Genomic DNA, 27,662 nt, shown 5'->3' with positions numbered 1-27,662 from the left:
CCCGCTGCCCGCCCCGGTCGGGCCCGCCGCTCAAGGGGGACGCCAGCGGGGCGGAGAAGCGGCGCTGTCTGGCGGAGCACCATGCTGGAGTCCATCCGCGTCACCGGTGAGTACCACCCCCGGTCCCCAGCCGCTCCCGGGGCGGCAGCCTGAGGCGGGGCCGGGGCCCGGCTGCACCCTCAGGGCGGCTGGGGCGTTACCGGCTTGGCGAGGGGCTTGCGGCGGCGGGAGGGGAGCGCGGTCGGGCCGCTGCCTCCGCGGCCCCGCAGGCGCTCGCCACAGCACTCCAGCAGCGCCCGCCGTCGTCGCCCCCCGTCCTCCAGCTGCTCCCGCGCGGAAAAAAAGTCACCCGAGGGGTTTCCATGAGCGTACCTGCTCCGTGGGGACGAGATAGGACGAGGCGCTTCGCACTTACCTGTCTTCAAAGGCGGCGAAGCAGGAGTCCCGTCGGTGAATACGGGCATGGGTACGTTTGCCCACGGGCCGCGTCCCCTTGCAGTGACACTGGGGAGTGTGGAGGTGACACCTCCCCGCCTTTCAACGGAGCGAGGGACTGAAGATGCAAATAAAAATATCACTGATTACATTGATGTCCTTCACCCTTCGACTCTCCTCTTTGCCATATTTTCAGAGAACTTTACAAATCTTTATAGTACTTGTATATAAAAACCTGTACTATGAGTATATAAGCATAACGTGGAGTGGTATCAAAAACTTTTACTTTCAGTGCTGCCTATATGTGGTATGAAGAAAACCTGCGACACAGCTGCTGCTGCAAAAGAAATTTTTCACTCATGTTTCCCTTTTTTAAAATTTGACATCATTTCTTGTGTCATTTCTTCAGCTGCTTCAAGCCAATGTTATTTTGTCATGGGGAAATCTGTCTAGAAGAGATCTGGTGGAGGTGTCTTAGTGTCCCCTCATAGAGTACTGTTACAATCATGATTGAGATTTCTTACAGCTACTCTTTCTCTGTGCAATTTATATGCCGTTGCATCTGTGCATGGATATGAGTGTTGGTAATGGGAATAGAAATAAAGTTCATGGAATCAGATGGAGCATCCCTATAGATGTACAACAGGAACTGTAATCTTAACTCTTTAAGATTTCTTAAATAGAAAGATAGTTTTTTGGGGGTCTATTCCCCTCCATCAAATATTCCTGAAAACACCTGTGCTGCAGTTGAGAAAGCTAGAGATCTGCTTGGATGGAAGTTTCATCCTGAGCAGGTCTGTCTATAAATTAGTTTTGTGATTATATCCTGAGTCTATTAAATGAATGGGAGTTTGTTACTTGATTTCAGTAGGGCCGAGTATTCACTTTTACCGATTATTACTGTGCTACATAATTTAATTTGAAGAGTCTGAACTTGGAGTCAACTACGTAAGGTCACATTTCAGTGTAGAAACATACATGCATGAAATTGCTTGCAAGTCAGTTTACACTTTTTTTTAACGCAGGAGGAGTACATTTTTCAGTATCATTGCAATTTTAAAGAACGAAAAACAAACTGCACAGTCTAAAATTATGCCAATGAATCCTTTAAATGGTGGATATTTCAGAGTTATTTACACTGTCATTTAATGAATTGGGCATGCAAGTTGAAAGCTCATAGTTGAAACTTGCCCTTGGTTTTGGAGCTCAGAACTAAAGTTGAGTGACAGATACACTATTACAGAAGGATATCAAATAAGTGGGTATTTTTGAGGAAAAAAACTTCTTAGGTTAAATGTCAAAGCTCCCAACATCATATGGTCTCTAGTTAATAACTAACTTGCTGTGAAAATAGAAAGTAGCTCCACATCAGCCTTTTTACAGGAGCTCACTGACTAATTCTACAGCAAAACCATTTTCAGTCATTATAGACAGAGCTTCTAGTGATGTTTAGTTCAAGTTGCCTGACACTTTCTGTTCACAACTTGAGTGTTTGTAAACCTTAAATGTGTTTATAGTGGTGAGGAAATACACTACAGGATTCTGGTCAGATTCTGTTATGCCTCAAACATAAGCCTGTAGAAAGGTAGTGGAATGTTATATATTCATGTATAACACTCTCCATTGACTGCTTTTTGCAGAATATTCTTTCTACAGCCCTCTGCACCCACAAACCATACAGTCTAGAGCTCATAAACTACAGACAGTTGTTAATCTGTTCACATTACCTGATTAGAGGATAAAAAATTTCTTTGTGATATAATTGTCCATTTGCAGAATGTGTCAAAGGAGGAATCTTACTTGTCACATCTGTATATTTTCTTCTTATCTTTCAAACGTCACTATTTTCTTACTACTTGTAGATAGACCACATATATTATTTGCATTTCTGTAAATTTGAAAATTCAAGTCAAGCTATTTGTTTCTGATTTTGAACAAAGAGAAATTCAAGCATGTTCTAAAATGGTAATGCTGGACTGAAAACCAAAAGCAGTGTCTCAGACCATTACATTCCTAGGATAGGAGGAACTGCTCCAAGAATATCTTTGCTAAGCACCCCAAGAATCATAGCTGCAGTTCGGAAATGATTTGTCCATTATGCATATATAACCTCAGTGGCAGCTGCTCAAAAACCGCAGCAGCTCTCTGCTTTATTAGAGCAAGGCTAGCTGGGCAGAGATCTGCACACACAAATATCTGCCATTATTGATCTAATTCAAGCTATGGAACGGGTGTTTAAGAAGCTACTTGGATAGCAGCTACTTGGTAGCCTAGAGGAAGATTTTTCTACAACACTTCCCAAAGTCTGGGGAAAAAAATCTTACATTAGGCTTTTATTACATGTATTATTAATATAATAAAAGATTAGCTCAATACATCAATTTCTAAATGATGGAAAGCAATAATATAACCTACTTCCGGAATCTAACATAAAAATGTAACTTTTTTTTCTAATTAATAACCTCTGACAAGATTAGGCAGTGTCTGACATGCTACAAGATTCAAAGCTAGCAATGGGTGCGACTTATGGGAATTATTTCGTTAGCACAGAATTATAGTGAGATTTGTGATTTCCCACATATCCTCTGTTAGCAGTCTTGGGGTACATCCCTTCTCCAGTACTGCTGTGACACTGGAATAGCTGCATGTATACAAATAAAGTTACAGAGTGGGAAAACTCCTCTGTTGACAGGACCAAGCCTGTGGTATTTTGTAATGTTCTGTGATACGTGTTATGTTTGTATCTGCAGGATGGAGTAAGTCCAATACTGGCAATTCCAGCAGATACCTTGAAAACAACAGGATTTTGGCTGGGGCACGATCCACAGTTGCCTGAGATCCTTTAGGCAGACAGAGGAGTTGCCTGTGGCTGGCTCCCCTGCTAACCAACTTTATGGGGTAGCAGAAAACAAGCAGAGCTGCTCCAAAGAGGGGCAGAGCTCTACTCCAGCCCAAGGCAATCAGACCAAGTTTCCACTGAACAGGAGGATTTTCTATCCTTGCTGATGTCAAAATGGGGACAGGCAGCTCTTCTGCCCCCTCCTTCCTCTTCTTGCTTCTTTCTACTATGTCACCTTCCACTCCAAACCTGGCAGTTTATTTTGGTAATGAAACCAGTGCCTCTAGGACCTGTGTTTGTATTACTGTACTGTTGCAGAGAGGAACAAAATATGGAAGTAAACATGATGGGAAGGTCTTTTTGGGAGAGACTATGCTAGTTTTGTTGAGTTTTTTTGTTTGTTTTTTTTAATTGTTGAAGGACTTGGGGCTTTGTGACTTTGAGTGGAAGCAAGATCAGTGAGGAGAATCTGCATACATAGATTGTGCATTTTTAGGGAGCTATATTTGGGGGATATATTTTTTGACTGCTGCTGCAAAAACTGAAATAGGTCAAGTCAGGAAATTCAGGTTTCTACTTCTCAGAACACATGTAACTCATGTGGATGAGGTAAAAAACATAAAACCTGTATGGTATGTAGCATGATGTGCAAGACAGAGTTATGCTATAGCACAGCAATTTTCCATTTGCCTTTTACAGACCTTTTAGAAGTAATCTGTTGACATCTGTCCTATAGTATCCAGAGTTTAAAAGATGGATATCACTGCTAGCCAATCTATGTAATTAAGATGGGCTGATAATCCATTGCCTGACTGGCTACTTTATGGTACCTCAGTACTCTCCGAAACACTGAAGCATGTTTTCAGCATATGGGCTGTGCGATGAATTGGTTTTATATCCAGAATACTAGACCTCTGTTTCAATCACCAGGCATTGCTAACCCTTGGAAACTCTTGGATATAGTTTAGTAAGTCGAGTTTCCTAGAAGACACTGTATTTTCAGTTTGGTCAATGCTGTCTGACTTATAGATGTGAATTTAAAATTATAACTGTTACAGATTAAACAAATGTACTAGAGAAAGAACTTTAAAATTTGGTCGTTTGCAACATGATTTTGATGTCATCTCAAATATTATTTTCTAGTTTATTTTGTAAAATAATGATGTTCACAGGACCAATACAGAAATTTAGAATGGCAGTTCAAATGAATTCTGTGAAAACTACACTGTTCTCTAATATAATCTTTCAAATCTGCTGGATTATGTGTTGATTCTAGGTTTCCAGCACAAATATGCATCAAACAATATCCATCTTTAGTCAGAAGAAGATTAAGGATAGCCATGCTTAGTTTGGCAGCTGAAAAATCACTTTGCTATGAGATTGCACATATAAAGTAACTGTCAGATTTGGGGAAAACTATTTTTTACATCAACCATGTACATGTGAAACCTGCCAGTGAGCATTCAGCACTGGACCACCATTTGTGACACTTGCAGGAGAATTCTGACATACCACATCCAGAAATTGTCTAGATATGAATGCATTTATTACTGGCAAACTGTATTACTTATCTCTGAAAGCTTACTGTCATGAGTTTTTGGTATTGGATTGATACAAGAGCTTGGGGGATGGTGTTTTAAGGTCATTTTGAGTTGTTTCTTTCTACGCATGTGGTATTAACTAAGTTATTCCCTATGTAGTGGCAATTTAAGGCTTCTCTGCTCTTTGTGGCTTTTGAAAATTGTTTAATAGAGAAGGTGAAGCATTACCACCACTAGTGTTACATTATTATCTTGTCTGTATTTTGAGAAGTACCTATGTAATTTCCAACTTCAATTTTGTCTACACAAGCAAAGTCACATGCTCAGAAATTTAATATTTCTGTGTTCAGACATTCTGGAAACCTTGCTTTTCATCTACCCTTCTTAAAAGTAAAGATTCTCATACTGTAATACTTGGTACGTGCCTGAAGTCAATCTCAAATGCTTGGCAAGAAATACATGAGAGCAGTCATCCTATTCTATTGTCCAAAAAATGCATCTCATTTTATGGTAGTTGTTTTGATGTTGTTTTCCTTGTGATGGGAACTGTGGTTTCTCACCACGACAGTTCCTGGTAAAGTAAGATAAGCCAGGTAGGCAGGTTGTCACGTGTGTGATGAGAATGATCTGACAGAATTTGAACAGGAATGCCAAGGAGTGCATTCCTGCACCAAGCATTGAAAGAAGGTTTGCAAACTTGCTCCAAAACAAAACTGAGCTTGCACAAGGTACGCACGCTATAGTGGAAGAGAATAATCTAATGCTTCTACCTCTCTCTTTCCAGTAGAAGAGACACCCAGGCTGCAGATTTCCCATTGTTATGTTCACACAAACAGGACCTCTGTCTTTTTGCTTTTTAGAACAGCATCTTTGGTGGAAGTGAGAAACACAGGTTGACATGGAACTGACAGAGGTCTAACAGCATGAAATACATTGTCATGGTGCTTATGTTGGGACCAAACCCTAATTTTACTGTGAAAATAAAGCTGAAATTAAACTACTGTTGATTTTTCCCCCCCCTTTGAGGCATTTAATGCTCTCTTGCTAATGTTCCATTCAAAGTATAATTACTGTATGTAAAGTAATTACAGCTCAGCTATGTATAACTATGGGCTGAAGCTCAAATCCCTTTTGTGGGCTTTAATCAAGCTCCAGCTGTATCTCCTGCCCTGTGAATCCTTTCATTTTAGGTGCAGAATTAGGAAGTATTTCTCTGTGTCAGGATTTGTTTGTGCCCTTACTTTCGTCTCAATGTTCCAGAATGAATTGGTTGGCGAGAGAAGGGGATGATTAGAACCAGTGAAGAGAGGTCACTTCTCTATAACAAACCAGCACATACGTTAAATACAGTTTTAATCCCCCACGACTTTTCTGTGCAGCTGCCCTGCACCAGGGACTTGTCTCCCCTGAAGATTATGCCAGGGGTCAGAGCAAGAGAGGAGGATTCATTCAAAGAACCTTCTTGCATTCAGTTTAGTTTAGAATGTTTAAGTGTTTTTTAAAGCTAGCTGTTACTGTAGAACAACTTGTGGAAAGGACTCTCAGGACTGTGTAAGTGGCTGATCTCTCTCCTCTTTAGCTTATTGTTTGTATTAAGAAGGAATACATGAAACTGAAGTCTTTAAACTTATGTTACTATTCATATGGTGTTGTAAATCATTCACAGTGGCTGGCCTATTCCAATGTTCTTATCCTTTCTGAGAGTAAATTATGTGAATCAGATTTTGCAGATGAGGTCACACCAGACTGCTTATATCATAGTACAGATCCCTGTGGGACTTCACTGTAAATATTGCTCACATAATCCTATGCAGTTTCCTATTTTTTAAGTTATTCTTTATCCATACAGAACGCCTGCCTCGCATCATAAATTAGATTCTGCTAAAAACTAAAAATTTGTTAATGCCACAGTAAATATTCATAAAGTCTTGCACAGAGTCTTGTTTTAAACAAGTTGTTCTTAGCTGCAAACAGTGCACTCGTGCATGGAGATGCAAGCGTAAAATACTTGCTTAGCTAGATCTTACAAGTCCCAGCCTAATTGTTCAGAAGTGGTGTACACACACAATTGTCCCATATGTCTAGAAGTCAAGATTAACTTGATGTGACTGCAGTTAAGACAAGTTCTCTGTTTCATTTGTGTTGTAGTTTTTAGTCCTTAAGATTAGTATTGCTGTGTGAATCAATCAAATTTGTCCTCAGCTTTTTTTCCCCCCCCTCAATGCAGAAAAACTTCACTGGCCTAAGACAGAGTTTTCTAAGAAATCAGTTCTGAGTCCAGAAGAACATAAGCTGAACATTAATAATGAAAACAGCCTCCAGTGCCCACCTTCTGGAATCCTTAAGGACATTTTCACAACAGGAACCAGTAGCTACAACGTCCTTCTGCAGAGCAAAGAGGAAAAAAAACACCATGCTCAAAAGCTGTCATCTGCTCTCCACAAGAAACACAGAAAAACTAAGTGTTCTACCACCTTGCGAAGCAATGAGCACCGCAAAATCAAAGTCCCGCTACCCTTGCTCAGCAGTGGATGGTACTGCACTAACAGACAGCCGTCCGTCGTCGTCACTAGTCCAGTGTCTACCAGCATGAAGTTTACAAACAGTATTTCAGTTGCAGGGAGCAGCATAGGACTGCCGCCTCGACCCAGAAGTAGAACTAAGAGGCATTTTAATCTAACAAAGCCAAAGCAATCCCAGTCCTCAAAAAGCCATGGAAAAGAAGGTGATGTCTCTGGCCGAAAACTCTGTTTATTGACTGCGATCAAGCCTTCCAATGTGGAGAAAGAGAAGATTAAATTCTTCAAGTCAGATTTCACATACAATCCTCAGTTTGAATATGCAAACCCTGCTCTGCCAAACGTGTTAGCTAAGCACAGCCATGCGTCTGACAGATTTCTTAAGCAGGTATAGTTACTTTTTTTCCCCTCCTTTTCCACTGATTATTTTTTCCTACACCTATTAAGGTGGTATTTGGCTTTGTTAGTAGCAAGTTGTTTCACCTTACCATCCTCCCCTACTATTTGAAAAATGCATCAAAGATGACAATACAATAGTCAAACTGAAAAAAAATATTTTTTATTAAAAAATGAATGCCTTCCTAGTATTTACAGAGTTCTATAGGATAAAGGCACAGTTCTTTATAAATGGGTTTACATGAAACATAATTTAAGGCAAGAAAGCTTTTTAGGCAATGAAGCAGAGTCCAATACAGGAAAAATACAATGCCTAAATAGGCTTTAATAAACAGAGAAAAAAGTAGCACAGAAATCCTGCCAATACTCTTGGGGACACAGGGATTGGGAGGGGATAGCAATTATTTAAGGTCATGGTTGCTGGATAAGCATATGTTGATGTTCCTTGTTTTAATCAACTTTGAAAGGATATTTGGATATACATAAGGCTCAATCAAGCAGCAGAAAAAGTCCATTCCAGAGAGAGGTAAAAAGACTCCCTTTTTTGTTTGTTTTCTTTTTCATAATATGCAGCCACACTTGTAACATAGCTACAGACATTTCCATTCTATGTAACTACCCTGGCTTCCTACCTGTCTTTGAGTTACAAAAAAACCAAAACAACAACAACAAAAACCTTCCTTTCAACTTTGATCTAAGTGACAAAAAACAATGCTTATCTATATAATAACAGAACCAGTCCTCTTTCCACTTTTGCTATTTTAAAATGGTTTAGAAAGATCTTATTTAAGTCTGACAAACTTTTCTAAATAGACAATCTCATGTTTCAAGTGATACTTAACTTGGGAAGAGATCCTGCCATTCCATGAGTTTCACTTCTTTGTGATGTGAATATTTACCTTAAATGCCCCCAAAATTCCTGGTGAAAAGCATACATAAATTAAAGTACCATGGATTCTGGTAAGTGAGTAGACTTGTGAAAAGTTTAATTTCCCCCCCCCCCCCAATTCCAAGAATGAATTACCCATTAAGCCATTGTATTGTAAGGCTTGGTCTGCATTTTCACATCTCTCTATATTTTAAAAACTCAGTAGCTGGGTTTTCATTATGAATTTATTTTCTTTATGGAAACAAAGAACAGCTGTTAACTTTCTTAAAATCAGCTTCCATACTTCTAACCAACCAACCAAATCATACTGACACCAAATAAAACTACTCCATGGCTAGAGCTTTTTAGCAAGTTTTCCTTTGATTTTTATAGCAATACTAGCAACATTAATCATAGATTACAATAAATCAACAATAACTAATTTGCAAAACTGAATTGAATACAAATGATCCCTTTCATTAGAGGTAGCAGAGCCTTAAAAATTATTTTATGGAGTAGGCTTGTCATTGATTTACCCTTCTTTTAATAACCCCCTATAATGAATATTTTAATAATGAATGATTCCTCAATATTATTCCAATTTGTAACTCTACCTTTTTCCCTTTACATACAGAGCATGGGAAAATAAAGGCTTTATTACAACTTTATTAAAAGCAGTGAAGGAGTTAATATTCAATGAAGGATATTTCTGAAACTTACCAAGAATGATGTAAATTATTTCTAAAGATTTCGTTTAAATTATAGAAGTTCTTAGCAAGAAAAGCATTTCTTCAAAGTTCAGCTCCTAAAAATACTGAACAACAATATCTTGCACTTCATATAAATGACAAAAAAGCAGCTTTAACACAGCTCCAAGCCCAGCAGGTGGCACTCTCTCATCTACAACTAGCTTTAGAAATTTTCAGCTCCACGCAAATTTGAATTTCCTTTCATGCAAATTTACTATCCAGAAAAAGCATCATTAATCAAAGTTTTCATCAGCAAATATTGTATGAGCACTTGCTTTTTCTCGGTGTTATTTTTTTTCCATGCAGATTTTACTTGTCAGAAGAAACACGTAAGTTTCTTATAGGAAATGTTAAGTTCAAGAAAGATTAATTCAGGTGGAAAAAAAGTACTTGGTGTCAAGATTTGGGTCTGCAGTAAAAACACAATGGCATATAGTCATCCTTTTTCCTGCAACAAGGATGAATTCAATTTCATTTTTTGTTTTTAATGTTTTTAGCTTTCATCTGTTGCTGTACTTAGTTAAGTTTTGCTTTCTGTGGACAGATACAGAATTATTCCTATTTTCTTCTATAAAAGGTGCTTATAGGAACTTACATTTGCTTTCTATGACTAATATCTCTGTAAACACAGCTTTTTCCTGACAAAAAACTCAGCAATTTTATAGGGGCCTTTTAAGATACCCACAACTGTGCATATCCTGCTAGGACATTAAAACAGATTGTGTGTTCTTATTGCCCTTTCTGCTTTTGTGCATGTCCATGGAATCGGTTAGTATAGCATTACTGCAACATATCTGGAAGATGAAACACACCCTGCCCCATTTATTTGTTTAATTTTTCTTTTTAAAGGCAAAGAACACTATGGATTTGCAAACCATTAACACAGCAGTGCTGCAATGGGAACACACAGGCTTGCGAGCACCCACTTCACCCCCAGGCCTCTAGTCAGATCAAAGATTTTAAACTTTGGGCACAGTCCAACACTTTTGTTGATTGACTTTTCACAGACATGACATAAACATTTTTGAATTATTAATACCTTTGAAAATAATATTTATGTCTTCTCATGCTTTGTTCTGTTTCTTTGTTTCTGTCCTACTTTTATCTCATTTTCTTCATAATGAGGTTCTTTCCCGAGTCACACAATATGTGCCTTTAGGAAAGGGAACTTGAGAATAAGAAATAGTATGCAGACTTGCAGCTTTTCACATTGACTGACATATCTAATATTACAGAAATTAATTCTCTTATTGCAACGTTTCAAGGTCAGTGCAGCAACTATGTGCTCTAAGTGATAGGAAAGTTTTCTTATTAGCACTCCTTCTGGCTCAAGCTACTTGTTCTTCATTGTTAAGTTTTCTTAACACTTAAAGTGTTTGTTACTTTTGCACAGATGCTAGAGATGTCAATACTTAGCTAGAAGTAATTGTCCCCAGTGTTTGCAGTGCAGATGACTTCACAGTTGCAATTTGCTGAACCAAAATCAGCATGAAGCTGCAACTTCAAGTCACCTGTGTGTTAACACCTGTTTCTTTGAATTGTACAAGCAGGAAATCTATTTTTATATACATATTTTAAAAAAATCATAATTTTGTTGATTGAGTAATCCCCCATGAAAGAGTTGTACATCCTTTTCCTTTGTACTCATAAAAATATAGCAGTTTTGAGTTAATAAATCAGTCAGTTGTGCCACATTGCAAGTATTTGTATCACACACCTTTTAAGTCATTAATACAAGTAGCATACAATTGGCAAATTTATCAGATGTTGAAAAAATAGTTAGGTGGAGCTGGAAGGCTAAACAACATGACAGTCAACACTGAGTAATCCTTTGCAATGTCACAGCTCAGGCATGTTGAAGATTCAAGAATGTGTAACTGGCTGCAAAGGGCATTTAATTATAAAACACCTCATTCTCCACTAGTAACAAATTCCTTCCTAAACTAAGATTTATAGATAAAGTACGTTAATATATAACAAAACAAAGCATATCAGGCCATCCAACTAGCATAAATTCTCAGGGTCCCGCACAAACTTCTCTCCTCCACTTGAAGAGGCTGTAGATCACTTCTAGTGATACTACAGTATGAGTATACATAGGTTCATTATGGGACACAGTCCCATACAAAAACCAAGTTAAAATTAATTTTCAATTCCTTACAAAGTATTTGAAAAGTTTTTCATTAAAAATGTTTCTACCAGCTCTGAATTACTTAAACATGCTCTTTATCACACCAAGAACAAGCATGCAAAAGAAAAAACACTGTAAACACTGACTAAAACACAAAATACTACAGCCTTAGTAGACTAACCTCAAAAAATCTGCTTTTACTTCTCTTCATTCCTTCCACTTGACCCAAAAAGGAGGGCAGCCACCATTTTATGGCTGTTGATTAAACTAACAAGTTCCATCTGCTACATCTTAGTGTTACCTAAAGATGCACCTGGGAAGCTTCCCCCCCAGCACATCAGCTATGTAGGGAGGAAAGTGCCTGCAAGCCTTATCCATCTTACAAATCTCAAGAGACTGCAACCCTTTTGTAGCAGAGCTACTTCTGAATGTAGGGATCTGACCCCTAAGTCATTAAACTAATTTTCTAACTTGGTTGCCTCAAATGATTGATGAGCATGTCTTATCAGTATGTGTATCTACAATAACTCAAGTAGCTAAGCTGTGTTGCTGCACATGGCTGACTTGGGATTCAGAGACCTAGTTGGCTGTAATTTGTTTTAAAATTGGTTTTAAAAAGCCAGTACCACCACAACTTAAACCTATCAATTAAAGAAAGCCTTGTCTTGCTCTTGTTAGTGCTTCTGTGTCATTACGTTCTTGAACATCAGCAGAGTTTTATGTGCAAGGGGACTTGTCTTGGGACTACTGCTTCTTTTGTCTCTCTTTGGTAGCGATAAGAGGGATTAAACCAGACCTTTTAGATAATAATGAAAAGAACAGGAATTACTACTCGGAATCACAGAATTGTTAAGGTTGGAAAAGACCTTTAAGATCATCAAGTCCAACCGTCAACCCAACACCACCATGCCCACTAAACCATGTCCCGAAGTGCCACATCTACACATTTTTTGAATACTTCCAGTGATGGTGACTCCAACACCTCCCTGGGCAGCCTATTCCAATGTTTGATCACTTTCTTAGTAAAGAAATTTTTCCTAATATCTAGTTGAAACCTCCCCTGGTGCAACTTGATACCATTTCCTCTCGTTCTGTCACTAGTTAGTACTCCTAACCAGTAACCTGGTACAGCCACGTAGTCCTTCATTTCTTCCATTTTTTTACCTGTTGCTGAAGAGTTTACAGTTTGGCCTTAGGAACTGTGGCAATATCAGTACCTTGCTCTCTGCTGCCCCAGAGGCTGGAAAATAAGCTCACAATGGATGCTGGAATAGGCAAGAGCTGGCATGTTGGTCTGGATTTTTCCTTTTCCCAGCAAGTTCTTGCAACACCTGACTTCTTTGAGTCATCTCATCTCAGAGACGGGTACAGAACACCAAATGAAGGGGCTCCATGTTGTATTCCGTGCCTGGGATCCAAAAATATCCCAAACCTTTTCCCCTCAGGAACCACCACCAGCTGAGGTGGTTGTGGCAAGAAGTGTCAAAACCAGCAGCATCACTGGAGACGGGACCCATTTTAGTGCTGGGGCGATCTGACACTCCCCAGAGATTTGTGTGCTGGTGGCAATGTGTGTGTGTGTGATGACTCTCCCTGTTGTTTCAGTGCTTCCAGAGTCACACCTGCCCACTTGGAAAAAATTATCAGGACTTCTGTTTTGCTTGAAACAGAGTCAAGGGAGAAGGCAATAGTGGTGAGCTCCTTTCTTAGTAAGTTCCAAATCAAGAGAATATGTGTTCAGCAATGAGGGTGCTTAAGCTTAATGACTTTCTCAATATGCATGGATTGAAGTGGGAGATGCCATAGTAGGTCTGTGCTTCTTCACAGGGATGTGTCTCTGAAAACATGCTATTCATATTGTGCTGTTGATTCAAATGTCTCACAGCATTTTGGGAAAAGCCTTAAAACAGCCCAGGAAGAGTTCAGGAGGGTGCCTGCAGGCAGGCAGGAGGAGCTAGAACTTGGGCCTCCTGACTTCCAAACTCATGCTGCCTCCCTTGGCATGCATAGGTTTCAGCTCCAGGGAGTCTGCCATTACAGATAGCCAAGCAGGAAGTTTAATGCACATTCAGTGCTCGTTTTCTCAGTTTGTTGTGATGAGGTAGTCTTAGAAAATAGCTGCACTCTGACTAAGGTAGGAGAGTCCTCTGAGATAACACCACCAAATAAACCTATGTAACCTTCATAAACAGTGTCAAAACAGAAAACTCGTTAATAAAGTTTACAAGCCCTTCTCAAATACCCTTATTTTTATGAGCTTTCACATTAAGAAGAAACTGCCCCCTTCCTTACTCTCAAATGGTTTGCCAGTCCTCTGCTTCATCAAACCTGTTCTCATCCACCCCTACTCAGCTTTGATCAGTAATATCTAGATTTGTCCTACTCTTTTCAAAAAGTATGTAAAGTATCTTTGCTATTCTTCAAGCCTACTTATCTTTGCTACCTTTATTGGCTTCCTTCAGCCTGTGAATCTCACTCGCCTGTTCTCCATCCAAAGGCTTTGCCATCGCACTGTTGGAAAAGCTTTTTCTCATTGTTTGATATGAAACTGAACTGGACCTGATGTTTGGTTTGCTGTGAGGCAGGATGGGCATCAAAATGTAGTGGCCTGCTTCTCACTTCTGTTGTGAACCCAACAGACACATGATCCTTTGGCTATGGCCAAGTGTTGCCTGAGAGTGCTGATTCACCTAAGGCAACACCTTGCCTTGGGGCCTACCATCGATTCAGCTCAATGGGTGGACCCCTTCTGGCACTTGAGCCAATAATCTGGTCTTGTTTGATTTACTAGTAGAGAGATGTAGCCTGAGTGCTGGATACTTTCTGAAAGATGCCTTAAAAACCCTTAAAAAGGAAAGGACCAAATGCTGGTGGCTTTTGAAAATAACATCCATCCCTGAATCACTTCCTGCAGTAAATAACTTTCAGAGAATTTAAAGCCAAACTTTTCTGCCCACAGCATCTACTGTGTTTTAAATCACGTTATTGAAAACTTTTGAGGGGAATTGCCATTCTGTACAACCATACATTTGAACATAGGAAGACCTATCTCGGAAAGTGAGGGTTCAGTGGGGCACCATGTAGCATAGCTGCTCCAGGGCTTGCAGTTCTCTGGCAGGCCCTGTTGGGTCTTAATTCTTCATCTCGCTGTGATTTTTATAGAATGCTATTAATTAGAATTATTTTTTTCCAGAATTTATTACTAAGACAGAATTGTCCAGGGAGAGATGGGGAGAAAAGGAAGAGGTTCAGGAGACAAAACATGGTGCTGCTGGGAAGCAAGTCTCTTTAGGAATGGAAGTCACTGCTGCACATTCAAAGGAACTTAAGTGTCCAAGAATTTAAATGGGTTCTTAGTGTGTTTAATCTAATAGACTTAACTGAAATTTAGTATCAAAAAGTTGTGAAGACAAATTTCATGCCAGAAGATTAATTCAGAGACGACTTCTTTCAGAGTGAGCAAATAAAGTTAATTAATTGTTCAGAGAAACCAGATACACCAAACAACTAGTAGGTGACATAAGTATCTGAAGGATCTGGCACCTTGCAAAGGAAACTGAAGAACTGTTATCATGAATTACTCAGGCTGCTGGCTGAGAATAAACTTCCTGGGACAGAGGGCAGGAATTTCTGGGCTGCTTCTTTAGCCAAGGATTTTGTGTAAGGCAGGAAAAAGCCTCAGCATTTGCAGACACTTGAAAAACTTATAAAACAGCCAATGTTTTTAGAAGTTAAAAATTCAGATGTAATTTTTAAAAAAGGAAAAGACCATTTGGGAAAATACACAAGCTATTAAAAAAGAACTAGATTTTGCTCTGATGTGTTCTTTACATCTAGCCCTCAATCCTAAATTTTGCTAGAAGCAATTGTTATTAGTCGCCAGAAACATTAGGCCTTGCAGGAGGGGTTCATGTAGTCCTTCTTTTAATACTTAGACACTAGCCTTGTTCCATTTAGCTGAGGTCATTTTTAAATGACAAGCAATGTTAAGACTTGACTGTTCACAGGAAAAAAATATGTACAGCAGTGGGTTAGCAAAATGATGCCAGAGCTACCCAGTTTGCACCTGATGAGGGTGTATGCTCTATTTTTAATACATTCATGTGGAAAAACATGATTTGTTTTAAGTTGCAGAAGGACGTTGCAGTTTTCACAGCAGCAGACCCATCACCTCTTGTCTTTAGGAGCAGTAGGATTTATTTTCTCTGCAAAAGATCGAGCCAAAGGTCTGCAGGGTGCCTATTGATTCTCCTGGGAGTTACCCATTTCGGTGCCAAGTGGGGCTGCCTAACACCTAGCATGGAGCTGTGCTGCCTTGTGTGCTCGTTGCAGTGTTGTCACAGGGAGAGGCAAAGCCAGATCGTTGGTGGTGGCTCAGGAGGTGGCACGGCATTCCCCTTTTTACGATACCTCTCTTCAGACATCCTGACGCCTGATCTTATAAAGAAAACTTGAAAAAGGAGAGACGAGTTCCTCGTTGGTGCCCTTCTCCATAACATCTGCTTCTTACTCTTGCTAGCTTCAGCAAGTGCAGGGGCACGGCTGCCCAAATGGGCCAGATCCTGGGAACGAGCCAAATGTCGCCAGTCCCTGTCAAGCCTGAAACTGCTGCTGGAGTTAGCGTGGTGGCTAGGGAGTTTCGGTGGCACAGGAGGCAGTGAGAGGAGACAGCATTCATGTCACAACACTGGGTGGCTTTATGGTGAGCCTGTTTCTACTGGAGTCATTCTTGTGAGGCCACGCGCACTGACTTTTTGGCCAAGTTCTGTGAGTAACGTATTGCGGTGCTGCTGGGCTGTCCCTGAAGAAGGACTGGTGGTATAGATCTTGGAATAACCAATAACAGATTTCTGTTTATGCCTCACTTTTCCATTTGCTATTAATGGTCTCCAGCATATGCCCTCTGCTCCCACGTAAATAAAAACTTACTGAGGAGACTCAGGTGCAGTGGGAATAGAGATCACAGCAGTGAGACACAGGAGGTAGATTCTTTGCTTCCAGATTGTTTAACCCCCCCAAAGACAGCCTTCTTTAAGCTAATGCTTTTTTTTTTTTTTTTTTTTTTAATCTGTGCTAAGGTAGTAAATTATGCTGCTTTCTTCGTTCTTGAAAAAGAAATTCATGTCTGAGCAGGAAGCCCTTCAAATTCAGTAACAAGTATTAGAGGCAGACAAACACTAAACAGTAGGTGTAGTATTTCTTTGGCATTCAGGTAGGTGTTCTCTCTCATCAAAGAGCTACAGGACTTTAAGAATACATTTAGCTAGCATTTATGGCTTTCAGTAGCAATTACTCAGGATTGCTTAGTTTCAACTTGAAAAAAACAGAATAGGATTGTTAGTAGGTATGAGACATGCAAAATGAATCCTATTTTTGTGGACCAATGTCAGAACCACATAGCTGGAAACAAGCATGTCACCAGCTTCATGCATGGATAAAAGTGTAAAACGTAAAAAGATACTCAGTCTGAAAGATTTCCACCTTCATCGTTAGTGTTACTTTCTTTGCAAGAACATTAATTTTTTAAGGTAATACCAGTAATATTTTTTTCTCTATGAGATTCTTAGGAGCTTCTGTTCTCATATATATGAAAAGATAGCCCCGTACCTGGGCTATTGCTGAGCAAGAAGTTATTCTACACCACATTTTCTTTTAAGGGTGTGAAATGACATGTTGGGAAGTAGGATACCGGGGATGAGCATTTCACACCCCACCAGTAACATGTTCAAGATACAGAGTTCAGATCATGTTATAGGCGTCATGCTTTCCTTTCCACCCACAAGGGACTACTTTTAGCAGCAATACATAAGAGAATTGTTGACACCACTTTGTTTGCCTAATGAAGCATGCCTCCTTCATTTTGGGGGATTATAAAGAAGTATTGTGATTTAAGTGAAAGGTTTCAATGAAAGTTCTGTGAAAAAAGTTCCTGTTCTCTCTCCTCCTTTCTGAAACAGACACCCATGGTACAGAGGATTTCATCGTAAGGGGACATTTCTGGTAGAAATTATCATTAAAATTGTAGTTACAGATCTGCTGAATCATGGTTCAGCATTCCTAAATTAGAAAATACCGAGAAATGAAGTGAGATGACAGTAATAGTTGATCTTTGTAAAATTTTTTGGAAAACCATAAAAAGAAACATGCTGACAGCTTAAACTGCAAATGCCCTTGTGAGCTATGTCTGATTTACAAGGCAGTTGTACAACATTCCCAAAATTAAAGAGAAAATGGGTATTATTTCACCTCACTGATAATCATCTGTGTCATGCTCATGTATGTGGGTCCAAGATGAGTTGATCAGAATCTTTTTTCAGTACTTTGGCACTAGTGTATGTCTGAAGGTGGTATTAATTGGTTAGAGAGTGTGTCAGCCTATATCTAATGACTACAGTTTGATCACAGAATCACAGAATCACTAGGTTGGAAAGGACCTTTAAGATCATCAAGTCCAACCATTAATCCAGCACCACCATGTCCCCTAAACCATGTCCTGAAGCGCCACATCCACACGTTTTTTGAACACTTCCAGATATGGCGACTCCACCACCTCCCTGGGCAGCCTGTTCCAATGCCTGACCACCCTCTCAGTGAAGAAATTTTTCCTAATATCCAATCTAAACCTCCCCTGGCGCAATTTGAGGCCATTTCCTCTTGTCCTATCACTAGTTACTTAGGAGAAGAGACCAACACCCTCGTCGCCACAACCCCCTTTCAGGTAGTTGTAGAGAGCGATAAGGTCTCCTCTCAGCCTCCTCTTCTCCAGACTAAACAACCCCAGTTCCCTCAGCTCCCAATGAGTTAAAAAAAGAAGAAGGATTAAAAAAGAGAGAGACTGAGAGGGAGAGAAAGAATACACATGCCAGTCTGACACGGGGGTCTTGCTGCTTTCATATTTTCTATGCTTTTGTATTTTATAGTCCATTAACATTATGGAGCGGACATTGCAGAAATACGGAAGCTATGAAAAATTTGAACAGGCCACTGGAGGCAGCTTGCTGACCAAAAGTCGCATCTGGAATCACGTCAGGAAATACATGGTGAAAGAAGGCTGTCTTGGTGAGGTGAGCCATACACTGGACCAGGAAAGAAACATTTATGTCGATCTTAGAAATTACACATGGATGGACCTGAGAGACGGTTTGAGAGGCCTATCCTCTATAATTACAAGAATATTCCTTACATCATATTTTTCTCATGGCTGTGCCCAGGCTAATTTTTGAACAATTGAAATGATGAAATTCCTTGTGAATGCTTCAGCCATCTCTCTGAGCCTGTTTCCTGATTCATATATGTTTGTTCTTCAGTCCACCTCTTTTGGGAGTACCCAAGAACGACACCCTTCCTTCCCTCCTTTTTTCAGCTACTTGGAGACTAGCACATTTCCATTTATTCATCAGTTCTGCCATCCATTCTCTTGTGTCAAATTATTTACACCAAAGGAAAGAGTTAAGAAAAGGCCAAAAAAAATAAGCAGCAGCCCAAGAGACTGATTTATAAGAAGCAACACAAATGGAAGTGACATAAGTGAATAAAAATGTCTGAAAGAGGTTGGCTTGTTGAGTTGGACTGAGTGCTGGTTTTTCCTGACTTTAACCATCTAACTTTTTAGAGCAAAAAACTTATTTCCTATATTCAGGATTTGAAAAGTCCAGTTTGACTGAGTTACATAGACTTGCTTGGAAGAGTCAGATGAAATTGAATGTATAAAAAGAGAATTATTCCAAATGAAAACACCAGCTGACACAGTCCAAGACCTGGATGAGATCACTGGCAGTGAGCAAAAGGAGTCTGGGATGGGGGATCAAAACAATTAGCTTCCCATAAACTAAGTTTAATTAGTAAACATAATATTATTAGGAGAAACTGTTAAACTCATCACACCTTTTTGGGACACTGTAGTTTGACACTGATACCAGACTTTACCTGTGTTTCTAAGGGTGAGGTTATAAAACTACAGTTTAGAGCAAGCAGGAAAAAAAATATATTTTTGGCCTTTGCTGTGCTTTTATCTCCCTTTGAGTTCATTTTTGTCTTGGTTTGTCTTCATGGAAGCAGGATCCTACACCCTCATCAAACATCCCATGTCCTTCTTAATGAAATGCTTTACTTTTTCTGCAAAAATAAGGTTAATACGTCATGCTTAGTATTGTCTAAAATATCAAAATACTCTCTCCAGTTGAAGAGATGTTAATAAAGCTAAGTGGTACCTGTGCTTTAAATCTAAATACTTTGGGATTTACCTGTCTTTCCTATATCTTAAATACGGGTTTTATGGGACTGATTGTATGCTGTTGAACTTGAAGATGAATGGTGGATTTTGAATACAGGGAAGTGTCATGTTAACACCTTTGATCCCTGGGTTTTGTTAACTTTGATGTTAAAAAAAATTATCTCTCTTGTAGGTACTCTCCCTTGTACTCTTCTGAGCAGTACTGTTTCTTCAGGCATTACATGAAGAGAGAAAGGTGCTTAGTCTTCAACAAAGAGGGTTTCCCTTCTCCCTCCTAGTCACTTGTTTTAAAAGTCTTTTTAAACTCAAATAACAGAATGTATCAATATGCATTTATTTCCTTTTCTGTCAGGTTTTGTTTTGATTACCAGTTTTCCAAGAGAAAACAGAAAACAAGAACTACATTCCTGTATAAAACAAAATACCAGTATTTTAATAATATTTCAAGTCTGCATCATGTATCGGGAAACAAAGTACACAATTCTTCCCCCTCTCATTCATGTGGCTTTAGAATTGCAACTAAAAGGGTTTTAGACAGTTAAGTATATAGATACCTAGTCAATTTTTGTGTGCTTATCTAATACTTTTATGTTCTCAGTAACACCAAGATAATTAGACACAGTTAAAAAAATGGAATTTTCCCTAATTTACTCTGCATATGATTGCTCCCCACCCCCCCGAATCTAGTCAGTGTTACCATATTAAATTTTGCAGTCTCATATCCATCTGTCTTAATCCTCATGCTGAGTCCCACTAAAGCCTGAGTTTTTGTCAGCAGCACAGGTGACTAGAATAGCTCAGTGGAGTCAGAAGTGTCTCTCATAGGTGATTGCTGGTAGCAAGGAAGAGTTGTGAAGGGCAAGAGACCAAAGAGAAATAAAATAATGGAAGGGCCAAAGGAAAAAGCAGAAACAGGAGTGAGAAGACAGCTCATTGCTACCTGAACTCTCTCACCTTCAGATTGTGGTCCATCTCACAGAGGATCTGCTATCTCGAGCCTCAATGACAGTGGTGAATGGCCGCCCCACTCTCACTATCAATATCTCCACTGCGCGAGAGCACTGGCTGGAAGGGATGCTGAGACATGAAATTGGTATGAGCATGACATCACTCCTTCAGGCAAAGGGGAGTACTTGCATGCATTCTTACTTACTTTGCAATGATGGGCCAGGCACTGTGCATATACAGAAGGAGGGAACGTCCCTGTCTAAAGAACCAATGCTGTAGATGTGCCAAAGGGAAGGAGAAACCTATTTATCACTGCAGCATGCAGGGAAAGGAAGATAATCCACTTGAGGATTCCTAGGGTTCATGTACATTAGCATTTTAGGTCAGATCAGGAGCAAGCTTTTGAAGTGAGTCTACCAGCTAGTCCCACTTACTGCACTGAGGTTCATGTGCCGAAGGAATCTTGGAGCAGTCAAAGTGTAATCCTTTCGGATGATGCTAGCCCAGAGGCTATGCTCCAGGGCATACCTTCCATGCTGTCGCTGCTCAGGGACATTTTGCTCATGAGAGCAATTTAGAGCTAGCCTGGACTAAAAAAAAAAGGGCAACAAAAATTGCGTAACCGTTCAACCTTGGCACCAGCCATTTCACTTTACAAATCTGCTTCTGTTATGCTGCAGTGATTGCAAATGTAGGTATGCTTTAGCTATGAACAATTTACCCAGCCACCCCTAAACAGGTGTAAGATTGCCTTGATTATGCATTACAGAAGGTTGGACCAGCCCTGTGGAAAATTTCTACAAACTCTGCAGTGAATTTATTTTCATTAAGTACATCAAAACTGGATAAACTTGGCTAGTGCCTGAATTTCAACTGAACAATAAGCCGTGCAGTTGCCTTGAGCCACTGTTCCTTACATTGTAAGGGGACATAGCCTCTTCCAAGGCTGCAGTAGGGCTGCTTAATCACCTTCAAGAGGCAACATTTCTGCCACTTTGATTCTCCTTCCTTCTGTTCACTATAATGCGTAGCCTATGCTAGAGGCATTCAGCGTGTAAGACATTTTTGAAAATTCCTTTCCATGGATTTGGGAACTCAAGTCCTGCTGACATTTGTATTCCTTGGGCATTTTCAGGAGTCCCACTTGCAGTCAGCAGGTAAATAATTGTACCGTGTATCTATCTCTGACAAAATTCTCTGTTGTAGTCAAGGCTAAAGTTGGCCCTTTTCCCAGTGCCCAGTCCTACCAGTTCAGAGTTCTGAAGTGGGCATCTCCTTCCATTTTTTTTTTTTTTTTAATCATTAGATGCTACTGTTCTAAATCCTGTGTTCCTTTCTTTTCAGGAACTCATTATTTTCGGGGTTTTAACAACAACAGCCAGCCGTGGTGCAACTGGAACGGACGTAGAAAACACGGGTTAAAACCAATCAACCCTACAGAAGAGGGGCTAGCGAGCATTCACAGTGTTCTGTTCCGCAAAGACCCTTTTCTTTGGAGAGCTGCGCTGCTCTACTACACAGTGTATCAGGCTAGCCAAATGTCCTTCAGTCAGCTTTTCCAGGATGTGGGGAAATTTGTCAAGGACCCCAATACTAGGTGGGATTACTGCGTACGAGCCAAGAGAGGGTGGACTGACACATCACAGCCAGGTGGGTTCCCTGTTTGTCTTCACTATTTTTGTACTTCAGGGAGGTTTTCAGAACATGCACAGAGCTCCTTCATCATGTCATACAGTATAAACCTTTGCAAAAGGGAGAAATGGGACTCCACACTTTCTGAAACGAGGCAGCATGATTTCTGCTATTGAAAACAAGGCTGGAAATGCACATCCATGAGACTTTCAAACTGAGTCAGTAATGGATATTTTTTTGTTGGAAGTGGAAATGTAAATTGCAAAACCATGAAAAAGTTTATACTCACAGTTTGACCTCCTTTCATGTTTATTACAAGACGTGTGATGTTGTTGTGGATATTCACAGACACCATCTTCTGTGTTTGATTTCTTTCTCTGGCTAGTGGGTTTAGCCTTCTAGTTAGTTTTTGGGAAAGTTTTTAAAGTCTGGGATATAAATATCTAGTTTTTAAAAATAAAATTTTTTCTGCTCATAATGGCTTCTGACAATATGCCGTGAACAAACCCTGACAGAGTGCAATGTATCTTGATTCCTTTTAGGCTGTTTCAATAAGGATCAGGTGTACTTGGATGGCATCCTCCGAATCCTGAGATACAGAGAGTCCATTGATTTCCATCTTCTGACAGCCCTTGGAAAGGTGAGTGGACTCATGCTTACCAAAGGGTACACAGTTTTATCATTTCAGCAAGCCTGTCTGTACAGAGCTATGAGTCATTGTTCTCTGTGTTACTTGGATCTAGAAATCCCTGTTCTGTACAGCACCTTGTATTACACAGTGCAAGTTACAAATATTTTGAGATCTGAAAATTTCTACCAGCTGTTCCTCTCTCCTCACTTATCAGATTAAGATTTTATGGTCATATTTCTCAGACTTCCCTTGCCTCCCTTTACAGGGTACTACCTGACTTGCAGTACAATGGACTGCCCTGGGCAAGTGGGAGAGATGCTAGATAAGGTGGTGGTCCTAGCAGAAAACAAAATTAACCATTTGATGCTAATGCATCCCCTTCCACCACAAAGAGTTTTTGGTCTCAGATTTCTCTCACTGATGGCACCTCTGATGTTTTTCAAAAACTAGGGTGGATTTTTCTCCCCAGAATACATGGTATTTCTACATTCACAGAACATATTTTATGTCCATTCTATCTGTCATTTGCTTGTTTATTCTCAAAATCATACTAAGAAGTGCAGAAACTTTGTCACACTTCCTGAATCAAATCCTTGGATTGCTAAGTTTCCACAGTGCATAAAGCAGGGTTCATACTCACATAAACTGGGATTCAAATTAATATTATGCTTGCATTTAGAGCTGGTATACCAACATTTCTGCCTACTTGGCAATCAGTGGGTGATAAAGGGAAGTGGCATATTATGATAGAGGGTTTTGGTCCACATTTAAGAAGTTTTGCCTTTAGTGTCAGAAACATCCATATTGGTGAGAAGAGCTATTTAGGCAACTGAAGCAAGTTAGGAAGCTCTGAAAATAAAATTGCACTGTCAAATAAGTCTCTGCAACTTTATTCTCTGAAACTTCATTTTGCTTTATGCCTGCTTAACTCCACACAGCCTCTGCCCACTGAACTCCTGAACACATACAGTTTTTGCACTGCTTTATCCCTTTCTCTCTTCAGGGAGTCTGCAGGATTGTCAAGCCACTTCAAAAACATAAGAAGTCATTCTTCATATAATTACAGATTCCACTATAATCCACATGGCAAGGCATCCACATTAAAGGTCTACAAGCAATTTAATTCCGGCAATATGATAATTTATAAGTGTTTGACTTTACAACTTCTAAAATCAAGGGATCTTAAAGTCTACTCAATGTTTTTGCTGCACACATCTGCAATCAGACTGGAAATTTGTGTATAAGAGCGGTGCCTGCTTTCAGCATCACAGATCAGTTGAGGTCTGGAGGGACCTCTTAAGATCGTCTAGTCCAACTCCCATGCTTAAGTAGGATCAGCTAGAGCAGGTTCCTCCAGACCATGTCCAGTTGGGCTTTGAATATTGCCACTGATGGAGACTCCATAACCTCTCTGGGCAGCCTGTGAGAGTGTTTTACCACCCTCCCCATAAAAAAGTGTTTTGTGCTCAGACAGAATTTTGTGCATTTTAACTGGTGCCCACTGCCTCTTGCCCTGCCAGTGGGCACTGCTGAGAAGAGCCCGACTCCCTTGTCATTCCTTCCCATCAGGTGTTTATACACACTGGTAAGATCCCCCTGAGCCTTCTCTTCTCCAGGCTGAACAGTCCCAGCTCTCTCAGCCTTTCCTCATAGGAGAGATGCTCCAGTGCTTTAATCATCTTAGTGACCCTTCACTGTGCCTGCTCTAATATCTCCATATACTCCATATATAAGTTCTGTGAGCATAGAGAAATACGAAACTTGCACTGAGATCTAGTCTGTGGTTATTACGAGTTTATCACCACTCTAAAGGGTGATTTATTTGTTTGTTTAAGGGTAGAATAGGAGGATCAGGTTGTTCCAAAGGGACCATTAAGCTCAGCTGGCATGTCTTCCAGGTTAGAAGAAAAAGCACAGAATTAAAGCATAAGGAAGCCCAGCATTTAGTGTGAAAATTTTCATTGCCGTTAGAAGATTCTCAGTGTTGTATTGTAAAAAGTGAACTTATCCTTCTCAGCATGCCTACCTTGGGCGTATTTTCATCACAAATATAATAAAGGTGTGAACATAATTAATAGGAAACTAAAGCAGTCAACTATACTGCTGACAAGAAATTGCTTCTGTACTTCAGTAGGTAGTTAACACAGCTGTAAAATCAGAGCACTGCTTTCTCATGCAAATGTATTTAAGACAGAGCCATGCTGAAGTTTCTGTGTCTTCTGTTCTCGTCTGATTGCTAGAGATCTGGCTGATGGAGGTAGCTATGCCTTCCTGATGCTTCTGGCATTACTTTTACAGTGTAGAAGAGCACAGTGCATGGAAACAGAACACATGCAAGCTGTGTGGCATACCTAAAAGTGACTGAGGAAAGAGCTTGAAGCCTGAGAAAAGATGCTTTTTAGAAGGAGCAGTTTTAAAACTTCGCAGGAAAGAATTGAATATGGGAAGCACTGCAAAACATTCATGTAGTAATCACATGCAAGTAATATTAAAGAGAAACAGAATGCAGATATTGGGTGCACTGCAGTGTAGCATAACTACCAGAGTTTTAAAAAGCAAAAGCAGCAAAACGTCACCTACTATTGTGTTTCCCAAGAATGTGAACACATTACACAGAGCCTCAGTAAGCCTGTTTTAGCCTCAGTCTTTTTTACCTAGTACAATGTGGTACAAAGACAACCTGTTGCTACAGTAGGATGAGATTATGTCTTTGACTTCCTCAGGATGTCAACTTTTGTCATTTTTTAGCAATTGCAAGAACTGGGGAAATACATCCCATTCAAACCATACCTTGGATCACAGATACTTGTTTCTTGGTTGCAGCAGTTAACAGAAACCCCTGAACATAAATATGAGGGGGAAATCATCCTTTTTCTTTCCTTTGGGAGGAAAAGAGGTAGAGTTTTCAGTTGGGACAGGAGGGAAGGTCAGTATTTAATCTCATTTGGTGCTGTGTCTCCAGACTGAGAGGAGATGGTATGATTTTGTATAGCTCCTCCGTATCTACTTCTAAACAGGTTAATCGGCTGTAATGCCACACCATCTTCATACAGCAGTATCTTAGTGACTTGAGTAAGCCTGAGCATGGGTGTATGTTCGTTTTTTTAATCAGGATGCATCTTGTCATTGCAGCTAGAAAAGCATACGTGTACTCAGATGCAAATGCAGTCTCTTTGCGGACTTTGTTCCTATTATCAGCGAGATATGCACCTATCTCTGCCTCTATGGAACAGGTTTAACAATCTGGATGACACCGTCCTGTCTTTCCAGAGCCCCTCCATGCCCCTTACACATTGGTGGATCATTCATGGTCACTTTAATCTTTTCCAAATAGAAACCATCACGTGCTAAGAGGGTAGGCTGTTTCCAGGGAATCCTGACTGTGCAGCGCTCAGCTCCTTGAAAGAAACATGGGGTAAAAAGGTTGAAAGGAGCAGGCTTCCACTCTCAAGCCACCTGGCACAAACCTGCTGTGAGGAAATAGGATGTGCCAGTTGGTAAGCACAGCCAGGCTTGTGGTTTTTGCCAGTACATATGCTTCTGTCTGTAGGGTGCCCAGAACACGCAGCTTATAGACAATGCGGCAACCACATAAATTTCATCACACTGGATAGCTGCCCAAGGAGTCCTGTTCTGTGCTTGCAGTGCAGCTTGTGTAGCTATTGCACAGCCAAAGCATTCATCCTTTCTGGACCATCATTCACAGAACTTTGAGCTACTGTGCACTCAAGACTTGAAGTCCTAGTTTGTAGAATCGTAAGACTATGGAGAAAAATCTCAGCTTCCATTAGAAAAAAAAAGTAGTAGGCCCTGTAGTAGCTGGAAAACATTTGGAAGTGTCACACCTATACCCAGAAGGCTCTGATGCCAAGAGGCAAAGCCAATCTCCGCCCTGCTATTGAATGGGGAAAAAAAATTAATTGGGATGCTTAAGGCTTGCCCATGCTGTAGTTAGTTACTAGAGGTGCATTTTAATTTAGCTTTGCATAAGGACATTTGCTAGTCAATATGAAAACATCAGCACTCAGGTCAGCTAGCACCATGCCTTTCCAAAGCCAGAGCCTGCGTGCTTCCCGTGCCATGCCTGTCCCACACTCCCTTTCTCGTTACTCAGTCTTTGGCACAGTGTTTTTTCCATTCTTATGTCAATCTTTCCACCTCTTTGAGAAGAGACTCCAAGACTCACATGTGTTTCATCCTTTCCCTCTCTATTCCTGCAGCTGCTGTAGGTCATTCTCATTCAGGTTCCTATGAGTCTGCTCACTGAATGAATCAAAAGCAGAATGAGGAAGTACGGAGGCATTTGCTAAAATTACATTTTTTTGCATCTTGCACTGAGGCATAGTTATTCATGTTTTCAAAGGATTCTCACAAGCTTTTAAATCCCCCTTCTCTGAAATCTTTCCTCATCCACAAGAGAGAATTTAGAGCTGCAGCAGAGAAGTAACAGGACTATAGTGCAAAATTAACCCATGTCCTTCCTTACAGATCTCATATGAGGATGTGGACCGCCTGAAAGGACTAGCTGTGATTGAGAACATGAGGGTACCGCACTTCTTGCAAGACCATGACCGGTATATGGAGCACTTGGAAAAGATCATGGAAGTCAATGAGCTGACTGATGAGGAGCTCCAGCATCTCATAAATTAACAGTATTAGCCTACCATTCACTTTGTAGGGATGTAGAACTGGACTTCCCAGAGCTTGCAAAAATGGACTTATGAGGGGTGGGGTGGGAGA

The 27,662-nt window shown here is 40.2% G+C and overlaps 1 protein-coding gene across 1 annotated transcript; it reads left to right on the top strand.

Annotated features, from left to right (window-relative positions):
* Positions 1-81: 81 nt before the first annotated feature.
* Positions 82-27,662, top strand: MATCAP2 (microtubule associated tyrosine carboxypeptidase 2; the record flags this gene model as incomplete). Its single annotated transcript, XM_082014777.1, has 7 exons — positions 82-106; positions 7,043-7,722; positions 18,399-18,542; positions 20,672-20,804; positions 22,004-22,309; positions 22,834-22,931; positions 27,411-27,662. The coding sequence occupies 7 exons, from the start codon at positions 82-84 to the stop codon at positions 27,570-27,572; spliced, it is 1,548 nt and encodes a 515-aa protein (XP_081870903.1). The 3' UTR covers positions 27,573-27,662.

This window comes from Phaethon aethereus, assembly GCF_964289735.1.
Source record: "Phaethon aethereus genome assembly, chromosome: 2".
NCBI lineage: Eukaryota > Metazoa > Chordata > Aves > Phaethontiformes > Phaethontidae > Phaethon > Phaethon aethereus.
Note: the sequence above shows the minus strand (reverse complement) of the source record. Positions and strands in the feature narration are given on the sequence as shown.